General features: G+C 36.2%; 1 protein-coding gene across 11 annotated transcripts in view; it reads left to right on the forward strand.

Moving 5' to 3' along the window:
* The window catches only part of DLG2 (discs large MAGUK scaffold protein 2), a 1,902,684-nt gene that overhangs the window by 1,019,888 nt on the left and 859,353 nt on the right, over positions 1-23,443 (forward strand). Inside the window, exon 1 of one of the 11 annotated variants that reach the window (XM_074335671.1) lies at positions 16,276-16,761. The exons of 9 other annotated variants lie outside the window; for them this stretch is intronic. In XM_074335671.1, coding sequence (XP_074191772.1) covers positions 16,684-16,761 — 78 coding nt within the window. In that variant the 5' untranslated portion in view covers positions 16,276-16,683. Of the gene's footprint in view, positions 1-16,275; positions 16,762-23,443 lie in introns of those variants that run through there. One more of the 11 variants, XM_074335674.1, reaches the window with a different exon arrangement.

Consider the following 23,443-nt stretch of genomic DNA (forward strand, 5'->3'; position numbering starts at 1 on the left):
TTCTTCTTTCTGGTAGATAACTAATTCATGTTTCTCAACAAACATATTTAAAATGTTGTCCATGGAACTTTCGTGAATGAGCTGAGGAGTTTGGATATGTTCCTATCCAAATGCCTGAGATGTCTGGCATCAGATTGGTCAACAAGCTTTTCATGCAAAGTTGCAGTACTGAGATGGAGGCCTTCCTGCTTAGAACCCAGTGTTCCATTCTCCCTTGGCGAGGGTTATGGTTATTCTCCTAGACATTAGGTCTTACAAACATCCTCAATACCAGCCAAGTTCCCTTAATGGATGTGCTGGAAAGAGCTCAGTGTTATGGAGTCAAGAATGTAATTTGAGCTATGCCGACAGGAAACAAATTGATCATTTTGGCCCACATTCCTGAACCCGAAACAGCCCTTCTCCATCAGGGAAGACTTTCCAACATGCTGTAGTTCAATTCCCAAATGTTCCTGGATGTGGAGTCCTAATTTAGACTTGCTGTTAGCCCTTGCATGTATTTTCAAATGCTCAGTGGAAAGTGGGATCAGATTCTAGTATGGGTTACTGCATACATGACCCAGAGTGGTATTTTCTTCTTCTTTCCAAATGGGGGTAAAAACACCTCTGATTTTCTTGTATTTGGGAAAAGAAAGGGAGCACAGAGCATTCCTGGGATCTCTTAGACTAGTTTGCCTGCCAGAGATTGCTGAGATTAATAGTTTCGAGTACAGACTTCGAAAACTTTGTTTCCTAAGCAACAGCAGAAAATAGAGTAAAAATCAATTTCTGAAATAAAAATTAAGTACCATGGTTAAGTCTGTTTCTATACCTAAATCAAACTAAATAAAATGGAAAAGAATTCATTGCGTTGTCTTAAATTCTTATCGATCCACTTGTAATGCAGGCCAGACAGAAACACATAGCCAAAATACATGGTTAATATTTATACTGTTACTAAATGTTAAATGCTGTCAGAAATGGACAGGTGTGAAATTTCATTAGGAAGCTTGCTGTAGGTGAGAGGGGTGAGAAGAACAGACGTTAGGGAAAGAATGAAAAAGGAAATAGAAGTTCTTGCTAAATTGTCCTCGTTTCTTCTTTTTTTCTTCATTATTTTATTTGTCTTCTTTGTAACAAAGTTATTTTGTCCTTTTTACCCCCCTTTTAAGACAACTAAATAGATTTAAGTTTTAGATTATAAATGTTGTTTTTTGATGTTTTTAACAACTTGATCGAAGTATAATTGACATGCAATGAACTGCACATATTTAAAGTGTGTAATTTGATAGATTCTGACATATGTTAACACCAGGAACTTCATCACCACAATGAAGATAATGTATCTATTATCTCCTAAGGTTTCCTTGTGCTCTTTGTAAACCTTCCCGTCTCTCACTGTGTCCATCCCCCCGTCAACAACTGATATGCTTTCTGTTGCTACAGATTTGTTTACATTTTCTAGAACTTTACATCAATGGAATCATATGGTATTTGCTCTTTTTTGTCTGGCTTATTTCACTCAGCTTGATTATTTTGGGATCCATCCACACTTTTGCTGATATCAATAGTTCATTCTTTTTTATTGCTAAGTATTTCATTACATACATACATTTTAACACAATTTGTCTACTTATTCATTGGTTGAGGGACATTTGCTTTTTCCCCTATTTTTGTTTATTTTCCGTTTTGCTATTACAAATAAAACTCTAACTGAATTGGTGTGTAATCATGGAATGAACATATGCTTCCATTTCTTTTGGGTAAATGTCTAGGAGTGGAATTGCTGGGTCATGCTGTACGTATATGTTTAACTTTTTAAGGAACTGCCAAACTTTTCCAAAGTGGTTGTACTATTTTGCATTCCCAAAGTGATTGTTCTATTCTACATTTGCACCGTTTTCTCTCACTGGCTGGACATTTTCCTGCATTCAGCTGGTAGTCAGAACATACCTATTTCCTCTAAGAAGATACTCATCTCCACTATGAGAATCGCTCCCAAATTGGTGCCTGTAGTTATCAGCTTCCCCTGACTCCAGCTCTGTAGTTCTTACTGATAATTAGCTAATCATCTGGTGTATTAGTACTTTTATTAGACGATGCAGATGGGACACTGGATCAAGGTATCCTAACTCAGTCCCCCTGAATCTCTTTCCCTTGGGAGAGCCCAGGGCTGAATTGCTTGCTGAAATGATCTAACCCTACCATGAATAAAACTTGTCTTTAATTCTCTTTATTTCCTCTGAGACAGAATGGAATTGTCCCAAAGACTTCACCAAATACTTTACCAAAGACCTCAAGGGCAATGAACACAGAGAATAAAAAGAGGGGTTTCCAATCCCCAACATAGCTGGCGTGCTCACAGAGGCTATAGTTCCTGTCCAAGGAAAAAGGACTGGTACCATATGACAAACACCCTGCCTGCACTTGTGATTAGGCCTTTCCTAATTCTGAGTCAGACCTTGGTGGGCATTCAGACTGTGCCATTGTTAGCTGAGTGACCTCTAGCAAGATACTTTCCCTGAGGCTACTTGTGTGGGGACTGGAGCCACCTCAATGAATGTTTTGAAGATTAAATACGATATCCATTTAAGTGTTTGACTCATATTAAAAGCTTGATAAATGTTAACTTTGCTGAGCATTTTAACAACATAAAACAGAGTATCCATAACATGAATCTCAAATATTTACACATACCTGGACTCCAACAATCTTTTGACCCCTATCATTTCCTAGATGCTCTCATCTTTTTTCTGGTTCTTACCTCTCTCCTAGCATACCACCTTTTCTACACAGCTTAAATCCCATGGAAATTCATTATAATCATTCCCACTGCATACAAGGTCGGAATTGCTGAATATCACTAAGGTCAGCTTCAAAGTATTCCCCTTGGGAAACTATGCACCAATGCCAGCACCTAGTCCACTCTTCAAAGCATTTTTGGAACTCTTTTTCTGGAATGGCCATCAGAGCTGTCATAGTATTACCCTTGATGTCCTGAATGTCATCAAAATGTCTTCCTTTCAATATTTCCTTTATCTTTGGGTAAAGAAAGAAGTCATTGGGGGCCAGATCATGTGAGTAGGGAGCGTGTTCCAATACAGTTATTTGTTTACTGGCTAAAAACTCCCTCACAGACAGTGCCATGTGAGCTGGTATATTGTCGTGATGCAAGAACCATGAATTGTTGGCAAACAGTTCAAGTTGTCTAATTTTTTCATGCAACCTCTTCAGCACTTACAAAGAGTAAATTTGGTTAACTGTTTGTCCAGTTGGAACAAAATCATAATTAATAATCCCTCTGATAGCAACAAAAAGTTAGCAACATCATTGCAACCAGTTTGTGAACTTAATTTTCAGAACTCGTAGACTCTCAGTTTTCTTGTCTTTTTTTCCCTTTGTTCATTGCTTTCACAGAATTTACAGTTCTGTAAGGAAACTATATATTTGATAACTGTAAATGTCAACATGCTCAAAAAAGCTCTTTGTGCTTGTTCACTATTTCAGCCAGTAATTGTGGTTTTAAATACTATTTATATTCTGCTATCTTCTTTGAAATACTAGACTTGTATATCCAGCATCTTACTTGATGTCTCCACTCAGATGTCTAAAAGATATCTCCAAGTTAACATACTCAGAACCTCACTTTATTTTTCCTGAAAAACCTGCTCTATTTACAACCTTCATTTCAGACAGTGCCAAGCTCATCTTTCTAGTTTCTCATGCCAACAGCTTAGAAGTCATCCTTGCCTCCTTCTCTCTAGCTTCAAAATATGTCCAGAACCTGACCACTGTTTTTTTATTTTTTATTTCTATGTTCATTCATTTTGTCCAAGCTACCATTACCTCTAAACTTGATAATTGCAATCGTTTCTTAACTGTTCTCTCTGCTTCCAGTCTTCATGCCCTATACTCAAAATTTTCAAGATAGCAGCGAGAATGATCTTATTAAAACATTCATCAAATCATGTTACTACTTTGAAATTGCTTTCCACCTCATTCATAGCAAAAGCTGAAGTGCCCACAACAGCTTATGAGGTCTGTAAGATTTGCTTCCCATAGTCCCCCTTCACTCACCTCTCTACCCCTCTGACCTTATTTTGTGCCATCTTTCTGCTCACTCTGCTTCAGCCACACTGACCTCCCTATTGTCACCAATCAAGCCAGCCATAGTCCCTTCTTAAAGCCTTCAGGTTGATGCAACAGTAATTGTGGTTTTTGCAACTGTTTTTAACCTTTTAAACCGCAATTGCTTTTGCAGAAACCTAATAGACTATTCTTTTCCCAGATAGACTTCTGGCTTACTCTCGTTTCCTTAAGATCTTGACTCAAAAATTACTTTTTCAATGAGATTTACCTTAATCAACCTTTCGAAAAATTTAAACACTTCCAACATATTTCATTCCGTTTATCTGTTTTATTTTTTCTTTAGCATGTATCAATATTTAACGGATTATGTATGTTGCTGTTCATCTTTCTTCTTATCTCTTCTCTATACTAAAATGTAAGCTCCACAAGTTGGGGATTGTTTTCTGTTTAGTTCATTATTTATCTCCATTGCTTAGAAAACATGACTGGTTCATTGTAACACTCAAATAAGTGTTGAACAAATGAATGAATGGGGTATTTTTTCCCCCTCACATTGCTTATCAAGCATATGTACTCCTGTCTTTTCCAGGGCCATCACAACTTCAACATATCTAAAAGTTAACACACCATCACCACTTTCATTTTTTCCATGGATATGGACATACCCACGGCACAGATTAGACTCCCTAGAACACACTAAAGTAGAAAATATCAAATTATTTACAACACTTCCTTTTTTATTTTTTGAATCTCTGCTTTAGAAGAGTTTACAAAGAAAATTTAGAACCCTCACATGGAAACTACTGACCATGAGAAAGAATCAGCAGCTATAACAAATGATAGAATGAAATCTCTAGCAAAGTCATTAGTGAAAAGTTTCAGAAGGAGAATATAAAATAAGAATACTTAAAATTTTGAGACAAAGAGGGACATAGAAAGTAAAATGAAAGAAGAGGGCATTTTAAATCTAATTCTTCCTTTGTGTTAGAGGCGTCTCCAAGTCCCCTCAGCCTACACAGCACCTGTCATATATTACAGATTCAACCCCCTCAGCTCTTCCTTCTTTCATTCATGCATTTTGTAAATCCTTTTGGAGCACTTATTATGCACCAGGTACTTTGCTAGGTATGTGGGATTCAATGGTGAAAAGAAAAGCGTGGTTCTTGCTTCCATGGAGTATCCCACAAGAAAAGCAAGGGAAATACATGTATTACATAGATAATTGTCAGTGTGATAAATATTGTGAAAAGTAATGTACTGTGCAAAGGGAGTGAGTCAGGGAGCCAAATCTAGTCTATGGTATGAAGAAAGACTGTTTCTTATACTGCTCCTGGCCTTTTTTCCCTAACACTATCACCCTAATTAAGACCCCATTACGTCTACTACCTCCTACTATCATTCTCTCTCATCTCCAACTCTGATCACATTTGTCATGACTATGTATTAACTATGGCTGTAGTCTTTTCATCCTGATTTTCAACTACTCCTCAAACACACACCATGTTTTCCAACATTTTTACTTTTACTCATGTTGTTTCCCTGGCTTCATAAATGTACTTTTTGTTTTGACCTGTTTTCTAAGGCCCAACTCAAATTTCCTCTCTTACAGAATGTCTGTCTTCTCCACGCCAACCATGGGCTAATGAATGTTATCTGAACTCATGGCACTCGCTCCTTCTTCATTTCATGTGTTTTTACTGCATCATAAGCCATTACATGATATTTGTTGTACTTTTGCACTATGTCTTAAAGATAGGGACATTGAAGACCAGACAAGTTTTGAAAATTGAGAAATGCATGAGGGGCAAATCAGGATTCAAAGCCTAATTCTTCTAGGAAAATGTTCTTGAATAAGTTACTTAATTTCTTAGAAATGTAGTTTCCTAATCTGTAAAAAGAAGATAATATTCGACTCAGAGATTTCCTCAGATGTTTAAATGAAATGGGAATATTTCCTAAAGTGTGGTATACTTAAAATGGTATGTAGCAAACATTAAAAAAAAAAAAAAAAGTATACCTTAATTTTAATTTAAATTAGAAAAAGTTTGTAAATAGAATATAAACCATCAATTCTATTTTCAATTGTAGTTTTAAAATTATTTCTGGTTTTTATTTTACTTTTTAATTGTATTAACATTATTCTATTTTCATTGTATTTCAATGTAATAACATTCTACGCATATCTTCATCTATTTCATTGTAGGTTATTATTTATGGAGAATGAGCCTTATTTTTGTTTATTCTAGTGATAAGTTCTCTTTTAAAGTCAATTTATTTAAAAAGTGAGTCAAATTAAATTAAAAATAACCTAAGTAAACAACAAAGAAGCATTATGTGAATTGACAAAAATGGATGAGGTTAGATAGATGCTGAGATAAGGCATGTTAGTGGGCAAAATACTTTATGTATCTTAAAAGCAAAATACTTTCATTTCTAATGCTTAAAGTAAAGTAGCTGATATGGAGGTGGCACCACACAAATCATTCTCCTCTTCCTTTTTCTTTATTCAGCCATGAAGGATGTTAATGCTATTACACACTTTTATAACTGTATATATTCTTTAAGCTGGAGAGAATTTGCAATTAATATCAGAAATATTTTCAGTAACACTATCTGCAATTGACATTTGCATTGAGGATTTCAACAGCTGTTGTTTCTGTTTTACGTATGTGGTGGGATGGAAAAGGAATAGTTTGTATGTTTTCAATTGCAGGTCTCATTTTTAAGGAAATAAAAGAGGGTGTTTATTTATGAATATGGTTTTATTTATTAAATTTTGTAAAAGATCACCTGTATCAATGGAAGGAGAGAAATTACAAAGTGAAAACATTGACAGTGGATAGGCCACTAATCCACAAGTCTCCCTGATTTACCTTTTGAAATGTTTTTCAAAGCACTTTGAACACTTCTTACAGTGACTTTGATTTATCTCTTTTATTATGCAGAAGAGTATAAGGCAAAAATACAAATAGAGGGTAATAATAGATGCTTAATATGTGTCTGTATAGTGCCTCCCTTTCTTCTTTCAGGAGGAAGAAGCAGTTTAATTCAAGTGATAAGCTCATTCATTTGTTCATTCATTCAGAAAATAACTATTAAATTACTCAAATATTTTTATTGAGTGCCTACCATGTACAAAAAACTATATAGGTTTCTGAGGATACAAAAATAAATAAGGCATGCAAATTTTCTTGAATTGTTCACAGTCATTTAAAGGGAAGCATTTAAGTTCAAAATCATCACAAATAAATGTAATAAAAACTAAACCTGAGATGTACAAAATACAGTAGGAAACATTACTTTTAGTGCACTAGGACAAACTGGCTCTGTCTGAAGGGATTAGGAAAGGTGTCATAGAGAATCACTGAGCCAAATGTCAAAAAACATGTAAGGATGTCTCACATGTAGAATGACAAGGAGCAGGAAGTGAGGTGGAAAGGTAGGGCTACAGGCAGAGGAGATGGCATGTGCAGATACAAGCACACAGAGTGTGTCAGAGAGAGAGAAAGTACGTTTGTGGAGACCCAAAAGATGATACGGCAAGACTATAACTTCATCAGAAATGGTCATTGGACCTAAAAGATCATTGTTTTACAGATCAATTCTAGGGACGTAATGTCATGGACTAATGGGTTGAGTTTGAGGGCAATGTAGAGATTATATAATGCAACACCCAGAAGTAAGACAATTTATAAAAACAAAATTAAAACTAAGGGTACTGACTCTCAAATTAGCACCCCACCTCCATGGATGGAAATAATTCTGTTGTTGAGCTAGCTAGAATATTGGATTATCGAACTCAATTATAATTGATAGGAAAGTTCCCATGTCAAAGGGTTCAGGTTAGATGAGTTGTGTTTAAATGTCTGCATTTGGGGCATGTTTTGGCAAGACATGAAAATTTGAGGAAGTTGAATTGAATTCTCTGTTACAAAATTGCTTAACTACCCATCCTTTTGCATTGTGTAGCTATTTCAGGAAAACTACCATGTTTCCCTGAAAATAAGACCTAGCCAGACCATCAGCTCTAATGCGTATTTTGGCGCAAAAATTAGTATAAGACCCAGTCTTATGTTATATAAGACCAAGTATTATATTACATTATATTATATTATATATATTATATTATACCTGGTCTTATATTATATTGTATAAGACCTGGTCTTATTTTAATATATTAATTTTTGCTCCAAAAGATGCATTGGACCTGATGGTCCCACTAGGTCTTATTTTCAGGGAAATAAGGTATCTATGATCTTATTTATTGTATTTTTTTTTTTTTTAATTCACAAGTCAAAGTTCTTGAATGTTCCATTAGATACCCATTCTTTCTTGGCTTCTGGCTTGGTGTTCTTCTGCTGTGCTTCTATATACACTCAGCTCTACATTCCTTTTGATAGCCATTGCCATATCAATCTATATCCTTAGTTGTAGCAAACTTTAATTGTAATCATGTGGGCAAGACACAACATGTAGATTCAGAACTACTAAAAGTTCAGGAACCATTTGAGTTTTCCTTTTTGTGACATCTCTGTAAAAGGAAGAGTGGCTCTAAGAAGATTCTCAAAAAATAAAAAAAAATAAAATAAAACTATTCAGAAAGCTTAATAAAATATTAATTTGCCTCATACAAAAGATATTTGTGAAACTATAAGTTTCACTTATATTTATAAAAGATATTTACAGGTGTTTGGAAACGTATTTGTTGTCTCCACTAATGGAATAAAAAAGAGGAAAGGACTCAAAAGAGAAGATATACTTCCTAACAATGAAGATAGTTAAATATAGACATAAAGAGAGCTTTAAAAAGCATGTTCTGCTTCTGCGTAATGGTAAGCACACATTTTCTGTCTAGACTGTTGTGTTTTTTGGTCTTCCCTGAAGATTAAAGGATTAATAAAAATAAAAACAATATTTTTATTGCATCCCCACTGTGTGCCAGGTGTAGGCCTAAATAGTTTACATGTATTATCTCATTTGATCTTTGTAATCAATACAATGGTTTCCATTATTACCCCATTTTAAACACTTGGCATTACTTATCCAAGATCACAAATGTGGGGGTCTAACTTACTGCTAACTTTAGGTAATTAATAATTGTATGACAGTGACTTTTGAATAACATTTTAATTAGGTGACTTTCCAGAATTTCTTGCATAAAACTTTTCACAGTAAATCTTATACATACTATTGTCAGACATGCTTATCAAACATGGAAACCTCATGAGTAACCCAATTAAATTCTCATTTGTTTGGGGGTTAATTTAGTGGCAAGCCAGTTTGACTTGTTGGAGTTTGTATGAAATGATGGCCTGACCTGACTGTGGTATCTCAGCAGTCTGTGAGACTCAATGAAGGCCCTTGAGATGAGAATGTAGGATTGCAATGCTCATACAGGGCAAGACAGTTGACCTTAGGATTACCCAAAGAAGAGAAATAAAACTGAAATCTCTGCATAAAACTGGAAAGTTCAATGGGTTCTCATTTACTGAAAAAGCTTCTAAAAAATGTCGTTCATTAGACCAGGGAAACGATAAGAAAGCATGTGTCTACTGTAAGTAGAAGAGGAAAATAAAAAAATAAATTTAACATGTTTGTGTGGAGAGAATAACACTCATCCAAATATTAAACATATAATGACTTCTGGATTAGTGAAATCTCTTGGAAACTAGCAGAAGGATGTGCAAAATTAGTCTGTCCCAACAGTTGCACAATTACAAGTCCCTAGAACTCCCACAGGAAGTAAAATCTTACTAAAGAATATTTTAGAATAAAAATGTACAATTGCATACAGAAACTACCCATCATGAGTGGAATCAGCAAGATTAGACTTCCAAGAAAAATAGTTAATAAGATTATCAGATAAAGACTATAAATTAAATTATGTTTTAAATTAAAAATATGATAAAGGAATAAAAATCACAGCAAAAGAACAGAATACCAGATAAAAGACTGGGTGGATTTAAAAAAGAAATATATAGAATCTCCAAAATTAAAAAAAAAAAAAAAGTAACGATTTATTAAAAACAAGACCTCTGCAGATAGGTAAAACAATAGATTAAAACTTAAAAATAGTAAATAGATATGAGGATATAACCATGAAAGCAATACAGACACAGATGAAGAATAATAGGAGATATATGAAGAAATAGGATGGGTCACATTAAATAGTGCAGGGAAAACATAACAGGATTTTAGAAGGAGACAACGAAGAGAATGAAAGAGAGGAATATTAGAAGAGATAATATTTTGAGATTTTTTAAAATACTTAATCAGATCAAAAAATAACAAGTTCCAAGCAGAATTTTAGAGAAAAAAATATTTTTGTGAAAGTGCAGTTCACCAAAGACAAAGAAAAACAAATCTTTAAACAAACCTTAGAGAAGAGACATTCCTTACACTGTAGCAATTCTATTGACAGCTGATATCTTATCATAAAATTAGATACCAGAAGACAGTATGAGATAGTATCTTCAAAGTGCTGAGGGAAAAATCATTGTCAGTCTGCGAATCGCGCTCTCTCTCTCTCTCTCTCTCTCTCTCTCTCTCTCTATATATATATATATATATATATATATATATTCAAAGTCCACATTCAAATTCTGAGGTAAATGTGGACAGCTCAGGAAAAATGCAAAAAGTTTGAGCATGTTTGACCACAGATTTTTTGCAGAAGTAACTATTAAAATATGTATCTTGATAAGAAGGAAATTTAGGAAGGTTAGGATGCTAAAAATAATGATGGGGAAATAAATTGACAGCATGTGGGATTTATTTTGAGTAATCATTAATTGGAAAAAAAATAAATAATGGTGAAAATAATAATGGCTGATTTGGTGAGGAGTGGAACTCCTACAAGATAAAACAGCATGTGTGGGATATATACTACAGACATAGTACTAAAAATACTATCAAATAATGACATCGATTATTTGGCATCGTATTGAAATGATCAATTGTACAACTTCATAAAAAATTAATTTGAAAAGTTAGATCCAGTTCAAAGGATGATTACTTATCAATATCTAATATCAATATTTAGATATCAATATTTATTATAAAGCATAGTACGCAAGATAATATGGTATTGTCAGAGGTAAGTAACAATAGAACAATCACAAGAGCCCAGAACAATTATATGCATGCTCATATGATCTAGACATATGACTTAGTAGCATTGCAAGTCAGTAAGGAAAAGGACTACCATTCTTACATACCAGCAAAAAGAGAGAGCGAGAAGAAGGGAGGGAGGGAGGAAGGAAGGACAACTGCCATACATATGGGGGAACAGTAGATTCCTATCTCGCACCATTTTTTCTTTTAATTTGAAAATGTATTTGTGAAAGCATTTAAATTGTTTAGGAGAAAATATAAGATAATACATTTATAAACTTGGAATAGGGAAGAAATTAAGATACAAAAAATGTACCCAAATAAAAGAAAACATTGACAAATTTCAGTACATTTAAATTTTTATGAGAACTCTGTATGATCACATAAAATGAAGTTAAAAGACAAGTCAGAAATTAGGAGCAGATATTTTCAGCATATGTAATAATCACTGAATTAGCATCCAGAATACATAAAGTTTTCTTTTATAAATCAGTCAGAAAACTATAACCAAATTTTACAACGGGCAAAGGCTATAAATAGAAGGAAGTTCATATAGCCAGTAAACATTTGAAAAGATGCTAAGTCTCACCAGTAATCAAGAAAGTGCACATCAAAACTACAAGGAACTAAACGTTATGCATTATGTTTGGGAAAATGTAATAAGTATGATTATACTGTGTCATCTAGAATGTAGGTCTCCTATAAACTACTAATAATGTAAATTGGGGAGAAATTTATAATAAAAGTTCAGCTGGACACATCCTGTCAATCACATTTTGAAGTATCTACTCGAGATAAAGTGGTATGTGCTTAAAGAGAGAGGTACGAGAATGTTTACTGAACATTATTTTGAGATGAATTTGAGGTGGGGTGGGGTAGAGGGATTTTGACAATATTAGGAAGAGTTTATTTCTTTAAAATTAATCTGAACCAAAGATGGCAAAATATTAACATTTATTAAATCTGGGTGGTAGGTACATGGGTGAGTGTTACATAACTTTCTTACATCTCTGGGTGCCTAAGTATATCATGATTAAACATTTAAAGGAAATGACATGTGAAATATTCAAACATCAAAGAATTAGTTTTGATTTTGAAAACAGAAAAATAAAACTATGTTTAGCCCGTTATAATAAGAACTAAAAGGACTTATATTTGTTGTGACTCAAACATTTTGTCACACTTGTCCATGACTGGTTGTCTCTTTGGGGCAGAAATATATCTTTCTGCAATTGGGTCAGTTTGTACACTTTAATTTTGATATATACACACAAAGTTATAATGACCATTTTTTCTATCATCTATACATAAAACATGCAGAGAGATTTAGCTACACCTTTATCTTTTATACACAGTCACACTAATTATTGCACTTTTCCAGATAACATTTACTACTGGGCTTTTATCATATAGCAACTGAAAAACAGTAATTTTCTTCCCGAGCTCCCATATAATTTTCACACATCTGTTATCATGCCATTCTCCATGAAATTTTATTTCTTTATGCATCTGTGTCCCCAACTACATAGGTCTCCTGGAGAGGAGGGATTGTATCTTATTCATTTTGGGGTTTCTAGTATTTGACATACAGTAAACAACCAGTACATATTTACAGAAAAGTATTGCTTACCTTTATTTTTTTAATTGCTTACCTTTTTAATCATACAAGTAGTAGCATTAATTTATTCTCATTGTGGAAGACTCAAACAAAATACAACTGTATGGAGCAAAATGTAACTGTTTTTTATCTTCCCTTTCCACTGCTCTCTACTGAGGTAACTTATATCACCTTCTTGGTATTCCTGTGAATTGAAGTTAAATATTATGTTTATATTCTTTTAGTAATAAATTCTATGTACCACAGAGTATATCCCATACCTGCTGTTTAATAATGGACTAATCAGATGTTAACCAAAGGGCTCTCAAATATGCATGTCAGATATGCAAACAAATCACACAAATATTTGAATGGTTATTAGTTTTGTACATTAACTTGTTTGTGTCTCAAATATGTATTTTCTTTGGTGTATATTAAACACCTAACCTAGATAGCTTTTCAATTTAGCAGATATTAGTTTCTCGGATTTAATGTCTAGTCTGTTTATATAATTATCTATGATTTATTTAGATGATTTTTAAGAGAAAATCATTCATGTGCTAGGCAGAAAATGTAGTTCTATAACACTTAATGGCTTGATTGAAACATCGCTTTTACCTTGAGAATTCAGAGGAGGCTCACACAGTGTGTGTTGAGGCATGAAACTCAAAGCTGCTTAAAAGGATTAATGTTGCATCTCAAACTCAGCTGTACTGTTAGGCTTCTGTCATATGAGAGGTATTAAAAATAAAATTACAAAGAGAAGGTCTGTCCAGGTACTGATGACATACACATGGAAAGCATCTGAAAAACTTGTTTTCCTGACACGGCATACCTGCAAAAGTTGTTGATCTCAATATGCAGAGCAATGGTTAGAGACTCAGGATTTATGATAGGCAGCAGCTGTCACCCTCCGTGTATCAGGCACACCTGCCCACAGACAAGACGGTTCTATAACTATGGCAATGACACCATTCCACTCACAGGACACCCATCTTTCAAAAAGCTTTTATAGCTGAAAATTCGTGAATATGCTTTTGACTCTATTAGTTTTTTAAGTCTATGGATTTCCCTTTGTCATAGACACATTCAACAAATATATTTTGAATATCTACATTGTGGTAAGAATTCGCATAATATAAGCATGGGTTCTGACTCCAAAAATCCAACTCCACACTGCTTTTCCTACCTCCAACCATCTCTTTAAGGACCAGCAGTTATTATCATTATTATTTTTTTACTTTAAATCATAGCTGGCAGGTCCAATTTATTTTCTTGAGAACTCCATCCTGTAAAAGTTTATAAAGCCTGTGCGTCAGGTGTGTGAAGAAGGTCATTAAAGTTTGAATATAAAAGCAAAACAAACCAACAAAGGATCAAACGTCAAAGATCTCTCCAAGCCCCAGTTTTAGGGACCTAGGAAATCTTCACTCATGAAGAAAGTGCAAAAATTATTTTATGATCTGGCAGCTCCATCAGAGTAAAAATTAAAAATTCTTTGATTCCCCCTCCCTTTAATATCAGTGTTTTGAAAACTCAACATTTTTTCTCACCTCTATATTATCTTATTCCATCTTAAAATGTTGAAAACAGATTTTTTTCACTCATTAATTTAGGAAGAATTGCTCCCCTTCTCCTTTTCATCTACTGTATTCTGTTAACTGAATAGTCTTTCAACTACAGCATGGCTTTAGACAAACTTTTATGTAGAAATAATGAATACCGTTAGCACCGCGGCGATGTGAGGGTAAGTTGTGTTCCTGCTGAGTATGTCTTTGCAAACTAAGTAGGAGTTATCATTTGTTTATTTGTTGGATTTCTGTGGTACTTTTCATCCAAAATGCACAGGGTGTAATGTGGAGAATTTGCATAGGCAGTGTCTAAGAGTGTCTAAAGGAAATGAAAGGAAAGGAGATTTCGTAGGAAGTGAGAGCATAGAGCAGCAGAAACAGTTAATGGTAGCACCAAATCCTAGGGGACAGGTAGGATCTGGGCCGCCCCAAGGGTGCCTGCCACTGGTGGCTTTTCAAAACACTGAGCCATTTTACCAGAGCCTGTGCCCTGATGAGCTCTAGACAGTTCTGTTCAATATTCACGTGGAGACCCATTCACAGAATTATAGACTCCTAGAGAAGGAAGGGGCCTTAAAAATCATCTGCCAATTCTCTTCATTTACAGATGAGACCAATCAAACTCAGAACAAGGAAGTGAGAAGCAGAGCCAGGCTTAGAACCTAGATCGTTCTTTCATTTAACAAACATCCATCGCAGGCATTGTGCTACATACTGTTCTAGGCACCAGGGTTACCTGAGTGAATAACAGCGACGTGAATTCTGACTACCGTTGTCCCAGACTGCTGCGCTCTACCTCCAATTGCCTAAGATATCCAATATACCATATAAAGCAGCATTCTGTTGACTGAAGACCCAACCCTCTTTAGCGGTAAAACTCAAGAGACTTACAGTGAGAGAAGGAAGTTATTTTCCAAATATGTGTAAGTCTTTGGTCCATAGATACTCATAGCACACGTTTGTCAGATCAGCTGGAAAACGTTTAGTGAATCAAGTCTTGTTTGTATGTTACTGGAAGGAAGTTTTTCCAGTTAATGTTTTTGTTTTGTTTTGTTTTGTTTTGTTTTGTTTTGTTTTCCCTCTGGTATGCTGGGTAAAGGCTTAAATGCTATCTATCACTGGATGAAACATCCCTTAAAATTGTCTTCACTTTTAAAATGCCTCACAGTCTAAACCCTAACAAGATAATTGAAACTGAAATCACCTAGTGGTAGAATCAGATGTAAAAATTCTTCAAAGAAGCATGGTTTAAGAGGTGCCATAAATCATAAATTTACCTTCCCCAAAGTAATATTACAATTCATCATTAACATTGGCTATCACTGCAAGAAAACTCAGGTTTTGTGTTTTTTTGTGTGTGTTTTTTAAGTAGTAGATAGCTCTATTTTAGTTTAAAGGTAGATTTAAGGTCCTCCCCATCCTTAATCCTTATGCCAAAAACCTGTGTTCATACACTAGACCCCAGATGCTTTAGAGGTAGAACCAATGAGTTTGAAAACTAAGGAACTTAGTTCAGGTATTTGGGAATACACTTCATCCTGCTCGCTTTGTCCTTTGTCCCGGGCCAGTCTCCAAAAAAAGAAAACGTTGCTCTTGCAAGCTATGGGTGAGGCTGCCTAATTAGCAGAGATAAGACTTTTCTTGGACCGTAAGTAGTTGAGGAGGGGGCAGGGGAAGGACACTTCTGTTTCCAGCCACCCCAACAGCCAGATATTCTCGGAGGATCAGAGCAGAATTCAAGCTCCAGGGACACCTGTTTGTGCCCCCAGGGCTAGGTTCCTTCCTGGTTGCCCTGCCTCTCCCCCGTGCCTGGAAGCTCTTGTATTGGCTGATTCACCTGCGAGGCTGTATGTAGGTCTGTCTATAAGCTGCCACCGCCGCCAGCACGTACTGTCAAGACACAGGGAAGCCGAGCGAGGAGTGCAACTGCCTAGCCTAGAGCCAGAGGTGAGCTGCCATCCCGACGACTTGGCTGCAGCTTCCCTTCCTCCTGACACACATGGAGTTTGGTGGTGATGGTGCCGACGAACTGCAGGCAGATACTTAGCTGACTGGTTGTGTGTGTGTGTGCTGGCTAGGAAGGCAGCGCCTGCCTCGCCCGGACCTCCTGCTGGCAGGATGTAAATATACCTGCAGACTGGCCAAACAGGACTGCCTTTCCCCCCCAACCCCCTCTCTCCTCCCACCCTCTCCCTCAGCTAACCAGCATGAGAGGAACCGAGAAAGCAACAGCCTGGGAGTGACAGCTCCAGCCTGATTCTGTTTGTCTCTGAGCCGTGGTGGGAAGTTGTTTGTGCAGCAGCTTCGTTGTGAATTCCTTCAATTGGCATCGCTATGTTTGCCTCTATCTGGTATGCCAAGAAGCTGGGTCGCAGGTTCGTGCACAATGCCAGGAAGGCGAAATCAGAAAAGGTAGGGAATAAGTGGGGATGAAGATTCCCTTTCCGATTTGCCACTGCCTGCTCTGAACTGCTAGTCTGAGCACAGACGCAGCCTTTATTAGCTTGGGATGAGAGCGTGCCTCTCACTGGGGATGAGGTCCATTCCCCGGAAAGAAGGGGTAACTCTTGGAGCCTAGCTACCTGGGAGGGGAGGATTTGGGGTTAAACAGGATCATTGCTGCTCAAAATATTTGGTGGAATCATCCATTGAGAGAGTGTCTGGACAGAGACTTAACAATCCTTTAAATGACATGGGGTGAAAGCAATAGAGCAGCTGAAATTTTTGCTTCTTCGGAGAGCTCTGTAGTAAACTTGTTGCTATACTGCATTATTTTCATGACTATGATCTTTGGTTCTGAAGGAGGCATTATAAATCCCTGAGCCTCTCTTCAGTACTTGCGTCTTAGTGTGTGTCCTAGGAACACATATTCTGGACTCTCAGTAACATTGACCAGACTCCACAGGGGTGCTTCATTTTTTTTTTCCTCCAAATCAACAACGCCATCATTTAAAAAGTGTTTACAATGCGCAAGAATTATATTTGTAATCAGATAGTCATAGCCATTTAGAGAATGGCTTTGTATTTCTTTTATTCAGTCTGACTAGTTGTTTCCAGAGAACCTCTCTGTAGATTTACCTAATTAGTTATCTTTCTCTAAGAAATTAAAATGGCCTGTAATTCCTAAGATTCATTACAAGCTTGTATCTCTAATTTGTCCTATGCTTTCAGAGCATTGACCAAACTGTTATATTTAGAAAAATCAGTATCCAATTTGATAGGTGTTGGGGAAATTTCCAAAGGTAACAAAATTTTGAGAAACGGAGATTTTCCATATTACTCTGAGGATGCAATCTTTACTCCAATCTCCTTTCTGCCTTCAATCTACTCCTAAGATTGACCCTGAGATGGCTACTCTGGCCTGTGGCTCCATCCTCCCTCTCAACTGCAAAGGTTCCTTCACTTTAACTTGCTGTTTGTTCCCTCAGAGTGGGAATGTTGATAAGAAGAACAAGAATCCAGTGAGAAACCAAGAGACGATTATGTGTAGAGTGAAAAGAGAAAACATCATTGGAGTTCTGACTTGAGGGTTGCAGCCTTTTCGAATGTGTAGATCTCAGGATTGTAGAACGATTACCAACTTGTTATTTAATGGCATTTTGGTGGGGGAAGAGGAGGCAAGAGTGAAGTAGAATTGATCCCTTTCCTAGTCTATATATCAGAGGTAGAAAGACTGCAAACCTAATTACCGTGTACTAGCACCATACATACGGAGCAGTTGGGTTTTGTTTCTTTGCTTCTCAAGGAATTTTTAAAGAAAGAAACTTGTAAGTAGGTCTTTTATTGGAGCAAATGTTTTGAAAAAAGTGTCTTCTTTCTATGAAAATTATAGGTTGCATGGATGAAAAGACTGTCAGGGACCACAAATAGCTCTGAAAGCCACTAGAAGATAATGCTTTATGCCACATTAGTATGCAAAGAAAAGTTGACTCTCCCAGTGACACTTAATTCAGGCTTGGGCCTAAGTGTGGAGAAAAGCAGCTCTATGGAATTCAGTATGTAGAACCTAAAAGGACGTTGATCTCTAACGAAGTAACATAGCCTTCTGCTTCTTGAGTGTGGGAAGAAGCTGGTAAGGGGCCTCTGATATCCCCCTTTCATTTCTGTGCTGGCTAATCCTTAGAACAGGTAAGAAGAAACCAAATGTGGGGGTAAGGGTTTTAAATTCTTTATTTAGCTTAGAGAGTAAAGACATCACATTAGAGCACTAAAGTGTTGCTGTCTGTGATAAAGACTAAGGAAAAATTATTAAACCTGATGCCCCTGCCTTGCCAGGGGAGCTAGGAGCAGTTTGTTTTGAATCCCCGCTCATCATACCTAACAAGACAATAGCATCTCAGTTTTTTTCTCATGGAGTTTGTATTCACAGAGTTCCTGGAATGAATTAAAAGGTGTGCTACCTTGAACAATGTTTGTTGAATGTAAATAGTTTATTTATTCTGTGTACCTAATTTTATCACATGCCTTATCTAAACCAACTCTTGTGAATTAATATTTTGCATAACAAGATCCTATTATTTTGTATAATAATATTTTCTATAACTGAGAAGACAGTTAGCAAATGATACTGTAAGCTAAATTATATATAAAGTATTAAAGTAACATCAGAGATCATATAACTGCCAATATGGGGGGGATATAAAGAGCTGCTGACTATATGTTGTTATGCTGTATTGTAAAATGGAGGAAGAATAACAAAATGAGATTAATATTGAGTTTTATTTTGAGAATGACTAGTACAGTTAAATGTAAGAGGGCTACTGATAGATTCAGGGCATGTTTTAGCTTTTGGGGTATAAACCTGTATAATAGACAGTGACTGTGATTTTATTTCAGTAACCTCTGTAAATTTTGGCTTCTTTTTGCAATAGGTAGCATAGTTTATTTCCTCTTGACTCTCATAAAATAACCTGTACCCACCATAGACCATCAGTCCTATTTTAACATTCAGGTATGGTGTGGGAACTATATTCCTCAAGGCTGGGGTTAATTGAAAAGCTAATTGGGAATGTGCAAGCCTAAATGCCATCCCCAAACATGTGCTATGCCTTATTCATGGTTGCCTGGTCTACTGTTTACTTCATCTAATGCCAATAGAATTAAATAGAAGCATGGGATGTAATAATAATCACGAAAATAATATTAACAATAGTCCCTATTCACACACATTATGCATCAGTTGCTTTATGCATAGTGTTTCATTTAATCTTCCAGCAATCCTATGAAGTAGAAATTGTTTTTCTTAAGTCCCAGAGAGAATTGTAGCTAGCTAGCCCAAGGTCACAGAATTAATAGTAAATATCAGTGCTGTAATTTGCATTTGAGTTTACCATTCTAAAAATGACTCCTTGAGTCTCTAGCATTCTCTTCCATCCACCTGTCATTCACAGGTCTTGTCTGAATTAGGTTAACCATTTCTTCATCTTGTTCCCCTCTTCTGATATTAGAATTCCAAAGTCATGAGGTTTACAGAATCAAAGTTACTGATCCTATATAACTTAACCACCTTATTTTAGATAAGACTGTGCCTAAGCTATCGTGAATAGAGAGTTGTCTGTCCTATTAATAAAGACTTTACACTCTTTGTCCTTTTTAGTTGGATGAGGGTAGCAAGCTATCATCTTGGCACCTACTATTTCATTTAAATAGCTAGTAATTTTTATATCATCATAACTTCAACATGGCATTTGTACTCATTGCTTCTCCTATAGAAACTGAAGATGTCTTTGATCAAAATGGACCTAAATGCTTGGCAATTATAGATACACTCTCTTTTTAGGGCAAGTCAAAGAAATTAGGTGATTCATGTTGTCATTTTGCTCAAAAAGAAAAGCAAACGACTCTTTGTTATCCTTTCATTAAAAAGGCAATTTGTGCATACCACCAAGCTTTGTGAACTAGATTATTTTAGATGTGATAATATGAATCAAGATTGTGTGGCTGGAATAGAATATCTTAATTCAAATTATTGTTCTTTCTTTTTGATCCTGTGTAATCAATTCAAAAGTTAGTGTCTTCCTATTATAACTTTTTGTTGCATTTCATCTTAAATGGCTTAATGTAGTCAATCCTGAGATTGTATTACTCTAAAAGGGCAGCTGAAGAAGCTTTAAGATAAATTGAAATGCAATTTCTGATGGCATAATAATATACAAGAGTATAAAAACCTTGAAGTTGTGAACCTTCTCTTCCCCATCAGCATTGTTTCTTTCATTTTTTTAAAGTTAATTTAATTGTTTATTTGTTTGTTTGTTTTTCTCAAGTATAGAGCATGAAGTATAGAGCATAAAGTATAGATGCATGATGCATTTAGAAAAGACTGGCATCAATATCTATCATCTAATAGACACAACTGTGGATGAACTTGGCAGTGATATGTAAACTACAAGTGATGTAACTGGACCCAAATATCCTAACATTAGGCCGTATTCACCTTAAAGAAATCTTTAAGAACCAACACATTGGTTCTACCTTCCTGCCATCTAAACCAAATACATTAATTCAACATAAACTAAAATAAATGATAATCTAGTAATGCATTTGCTGGCAGTATAGCCAATGAGACAGAATAATGTCCTGGGTAATCTTGGCATCACATAAAGAATATCTGTCTTCAGGTGAGGACTTAGAGGGAGGGAATTAAATTAGTCCTGTGCTTTGCTATCCAGCCTAAAGCCAATCATTTGGCTATTCTAGGTCTCAATTTTTCTCATTTGGCAAATGGAAGTAGCACCTATGCTTCAGTAGAACCCCAGCGTCCTCAGGATGTAGTCCAAATCCCTTATCATGGTCTACAAGGCCCATCAGGATGTGGCCTATGCTTTCCTTGCTGCCATCACACCTTGCCCCTCTTCCATGGACACTCTAAATCCATTCTGAACTACGTTCAAATCCCTGAATGTTCCATGCTTTTTCTACCTTCTAGGATTTTGCTTATCCTGTTGGGCTGACAAGCAAACCACAGGCTAGTCATACCCCTCACTAATTGCACTCCAACTTTAGAGGTGTAACATCACCATCACTAGGAGACTTTCCCTGTTCCTATAAGCCCTCCCCCCCCTCACACACACACCAAAGAATGAATCTTCCATTAGCTCTCACAACAGTTGTACACGTTGAATCATCTTTTATTTTTCTGTATTCCTCATCAGAATGTTGATTCTCTGAAAGAAGGACTGTTCATCCTGTTTATTAAGTTCTAGGGCCTAAGAGAATGCCTGGAACATGGTTGTTTCTCATACCCTATTTCATTGACTCTAGGTTGTCCTCAGTTGCAAGATGCACCATTACTTCATGTCTTACTAAGTAAAAAAAGATTGTCAATGGAACTATAACACATCATCAATTTCAAGGCATATCTTGGTTTCAGAGATGTTAAAATGTAAAAAAAAAAAAGTATCTTTAGAATCAATGAAGTATGGCATTGCTGAAAAAATGAATAATGAATGAGTTTATTTTGAGGATAAAATGAGTTAATATAAAGTATTTAAAGGTTATACACTTGCTATTGAATAACTTTTATTTCTCTATAAATCAGGTTAGTTGGCATAGGGAAATATCATAGATAACCTTAAAATATATCATATATTTTATCTTGTGCTAATCAGAGTCAACTGGCCTTATAAGTCCTATTCTGGATTTAGAAAGGTAAATGAATAGAGGGAAAATGAAATTGAAGGTTATGGAAGAAATGAGTTAAAAAAAAGTAATCAAACTGGACCCATTTAGTTTTCAGAAGATAAAACTTAAGAATTGGCCTCTCACTATATATTTATAGGTCTAAATAACAACAACAATGGTAGTTAACTTTCATTGAATTCTATGAGCTGAGAACTGTGCTAATGCAAGTTTCTAGTGAGAGCATTAATATTTCTTATCAGTTTTTAGAGCAAAAACACCACCAGTAGGGAGCTGTGATTGGACACTACGTCTGACTCTAGAGTTCAAGTTTTTAATCAGTAAATAATACACTGTGTGTACGTGTCTGTGTACTCACATACATACATACAGAGTGCTGCATATTATTTAATACTATATACCTTATATCATACGGTACATATGATGTGTGTTTATAATGAGCTAGATATCGAGTTTATTTTTCCCTATAAAAGATGCATTTAAAAGGTACGTTTGAAAGCAAACCCTGAAATTTAGCTTAGAGATAAGAAGACACATCCTGATGTTATGGATTCTTCCGCCCTCAGTGAATGATAGAATCTTCTGCATCTATTTCCACCTCATGGCAGATTAAAGAGTAGTCTCACCTGGAGAGAGAGGGATGGGCAGATAGTCCTCTCGAGTCCCTGTCTTAGAGCCTTCTGAGTCTGGAATCTCACCGGTTATGAGCAGTAGCATGACTCAGCACCACTGTCTGTCTAGCTGTGGTGACACAGAGGACAGGTGTTTATCCACACTGAATGCAGCCCTGGAGCTCTCCCTGGTCACTTGGCAGGTGCATCATGTAGCACAATGGCCAATAGCACCTCTTCTAGGGCCCCGCACTGATGTCCACCCTGGCAGAGCACAAGGCACAGACATTAGCAGGACAGGGAGAGAAACAAAGGGAAAGGACAGGATCAAAGGAATGGCTAAAACGAAGGAGGGGAGAGCAGGTTGAAGGGGAAGATAGCAGGTCACAAAACCAATGTAACATAGTAATGCCTATTTACTGAGTAGTTGACTCGAGCACTGTGACATGAACTTGACATGTATCGTCTCATTTAATCCTCACTACACTTCTAAGGTAATCTTACTAACCCTCATTTTATAGATGAAAAAGCTGAGATGTATGATGTTACAAAATTTGCCCAAGGTCAAAAGTAGTGGAGCCAGAATTCAGAGACAAGTCTGGCTGAATCCAGAGCTGGTCACCCTAACCACTCAGACCACGTGCTCTTTACACTTTTCTCGGGTTGGGTGAACCAGTGACATGGAGAAGGGATAGACCAACACAACAGCCATCTTCCCATCTAACTGTTCTTCGTCTGTGTTGTGTAATTGTGTGGCTGGAAATAAGACCTGATTTCTCACTGGGGGGCCTCCGGGAACCAGATGTCTAGATAGTCTATCTTCAGTCCAGTTTACAGAACTTTAG

The sequence above is a fragment of the Rhinolophus sinicus genome, linkage group LG06 (assembly GCF_036562045.2).
Source record: "Rhinolophus sinicus isolate RSC01 linkage group LG06, ASM3656204v1, whole genome shotgun sequence".
Taxonomy (NCBI): domain Eukaryota; kingdom Metazoa; phylum Chordata; class Mammalia; order Chiroptera; family Rhinolophidae; genus Rhinolophus; species Rhinolophus sinicus.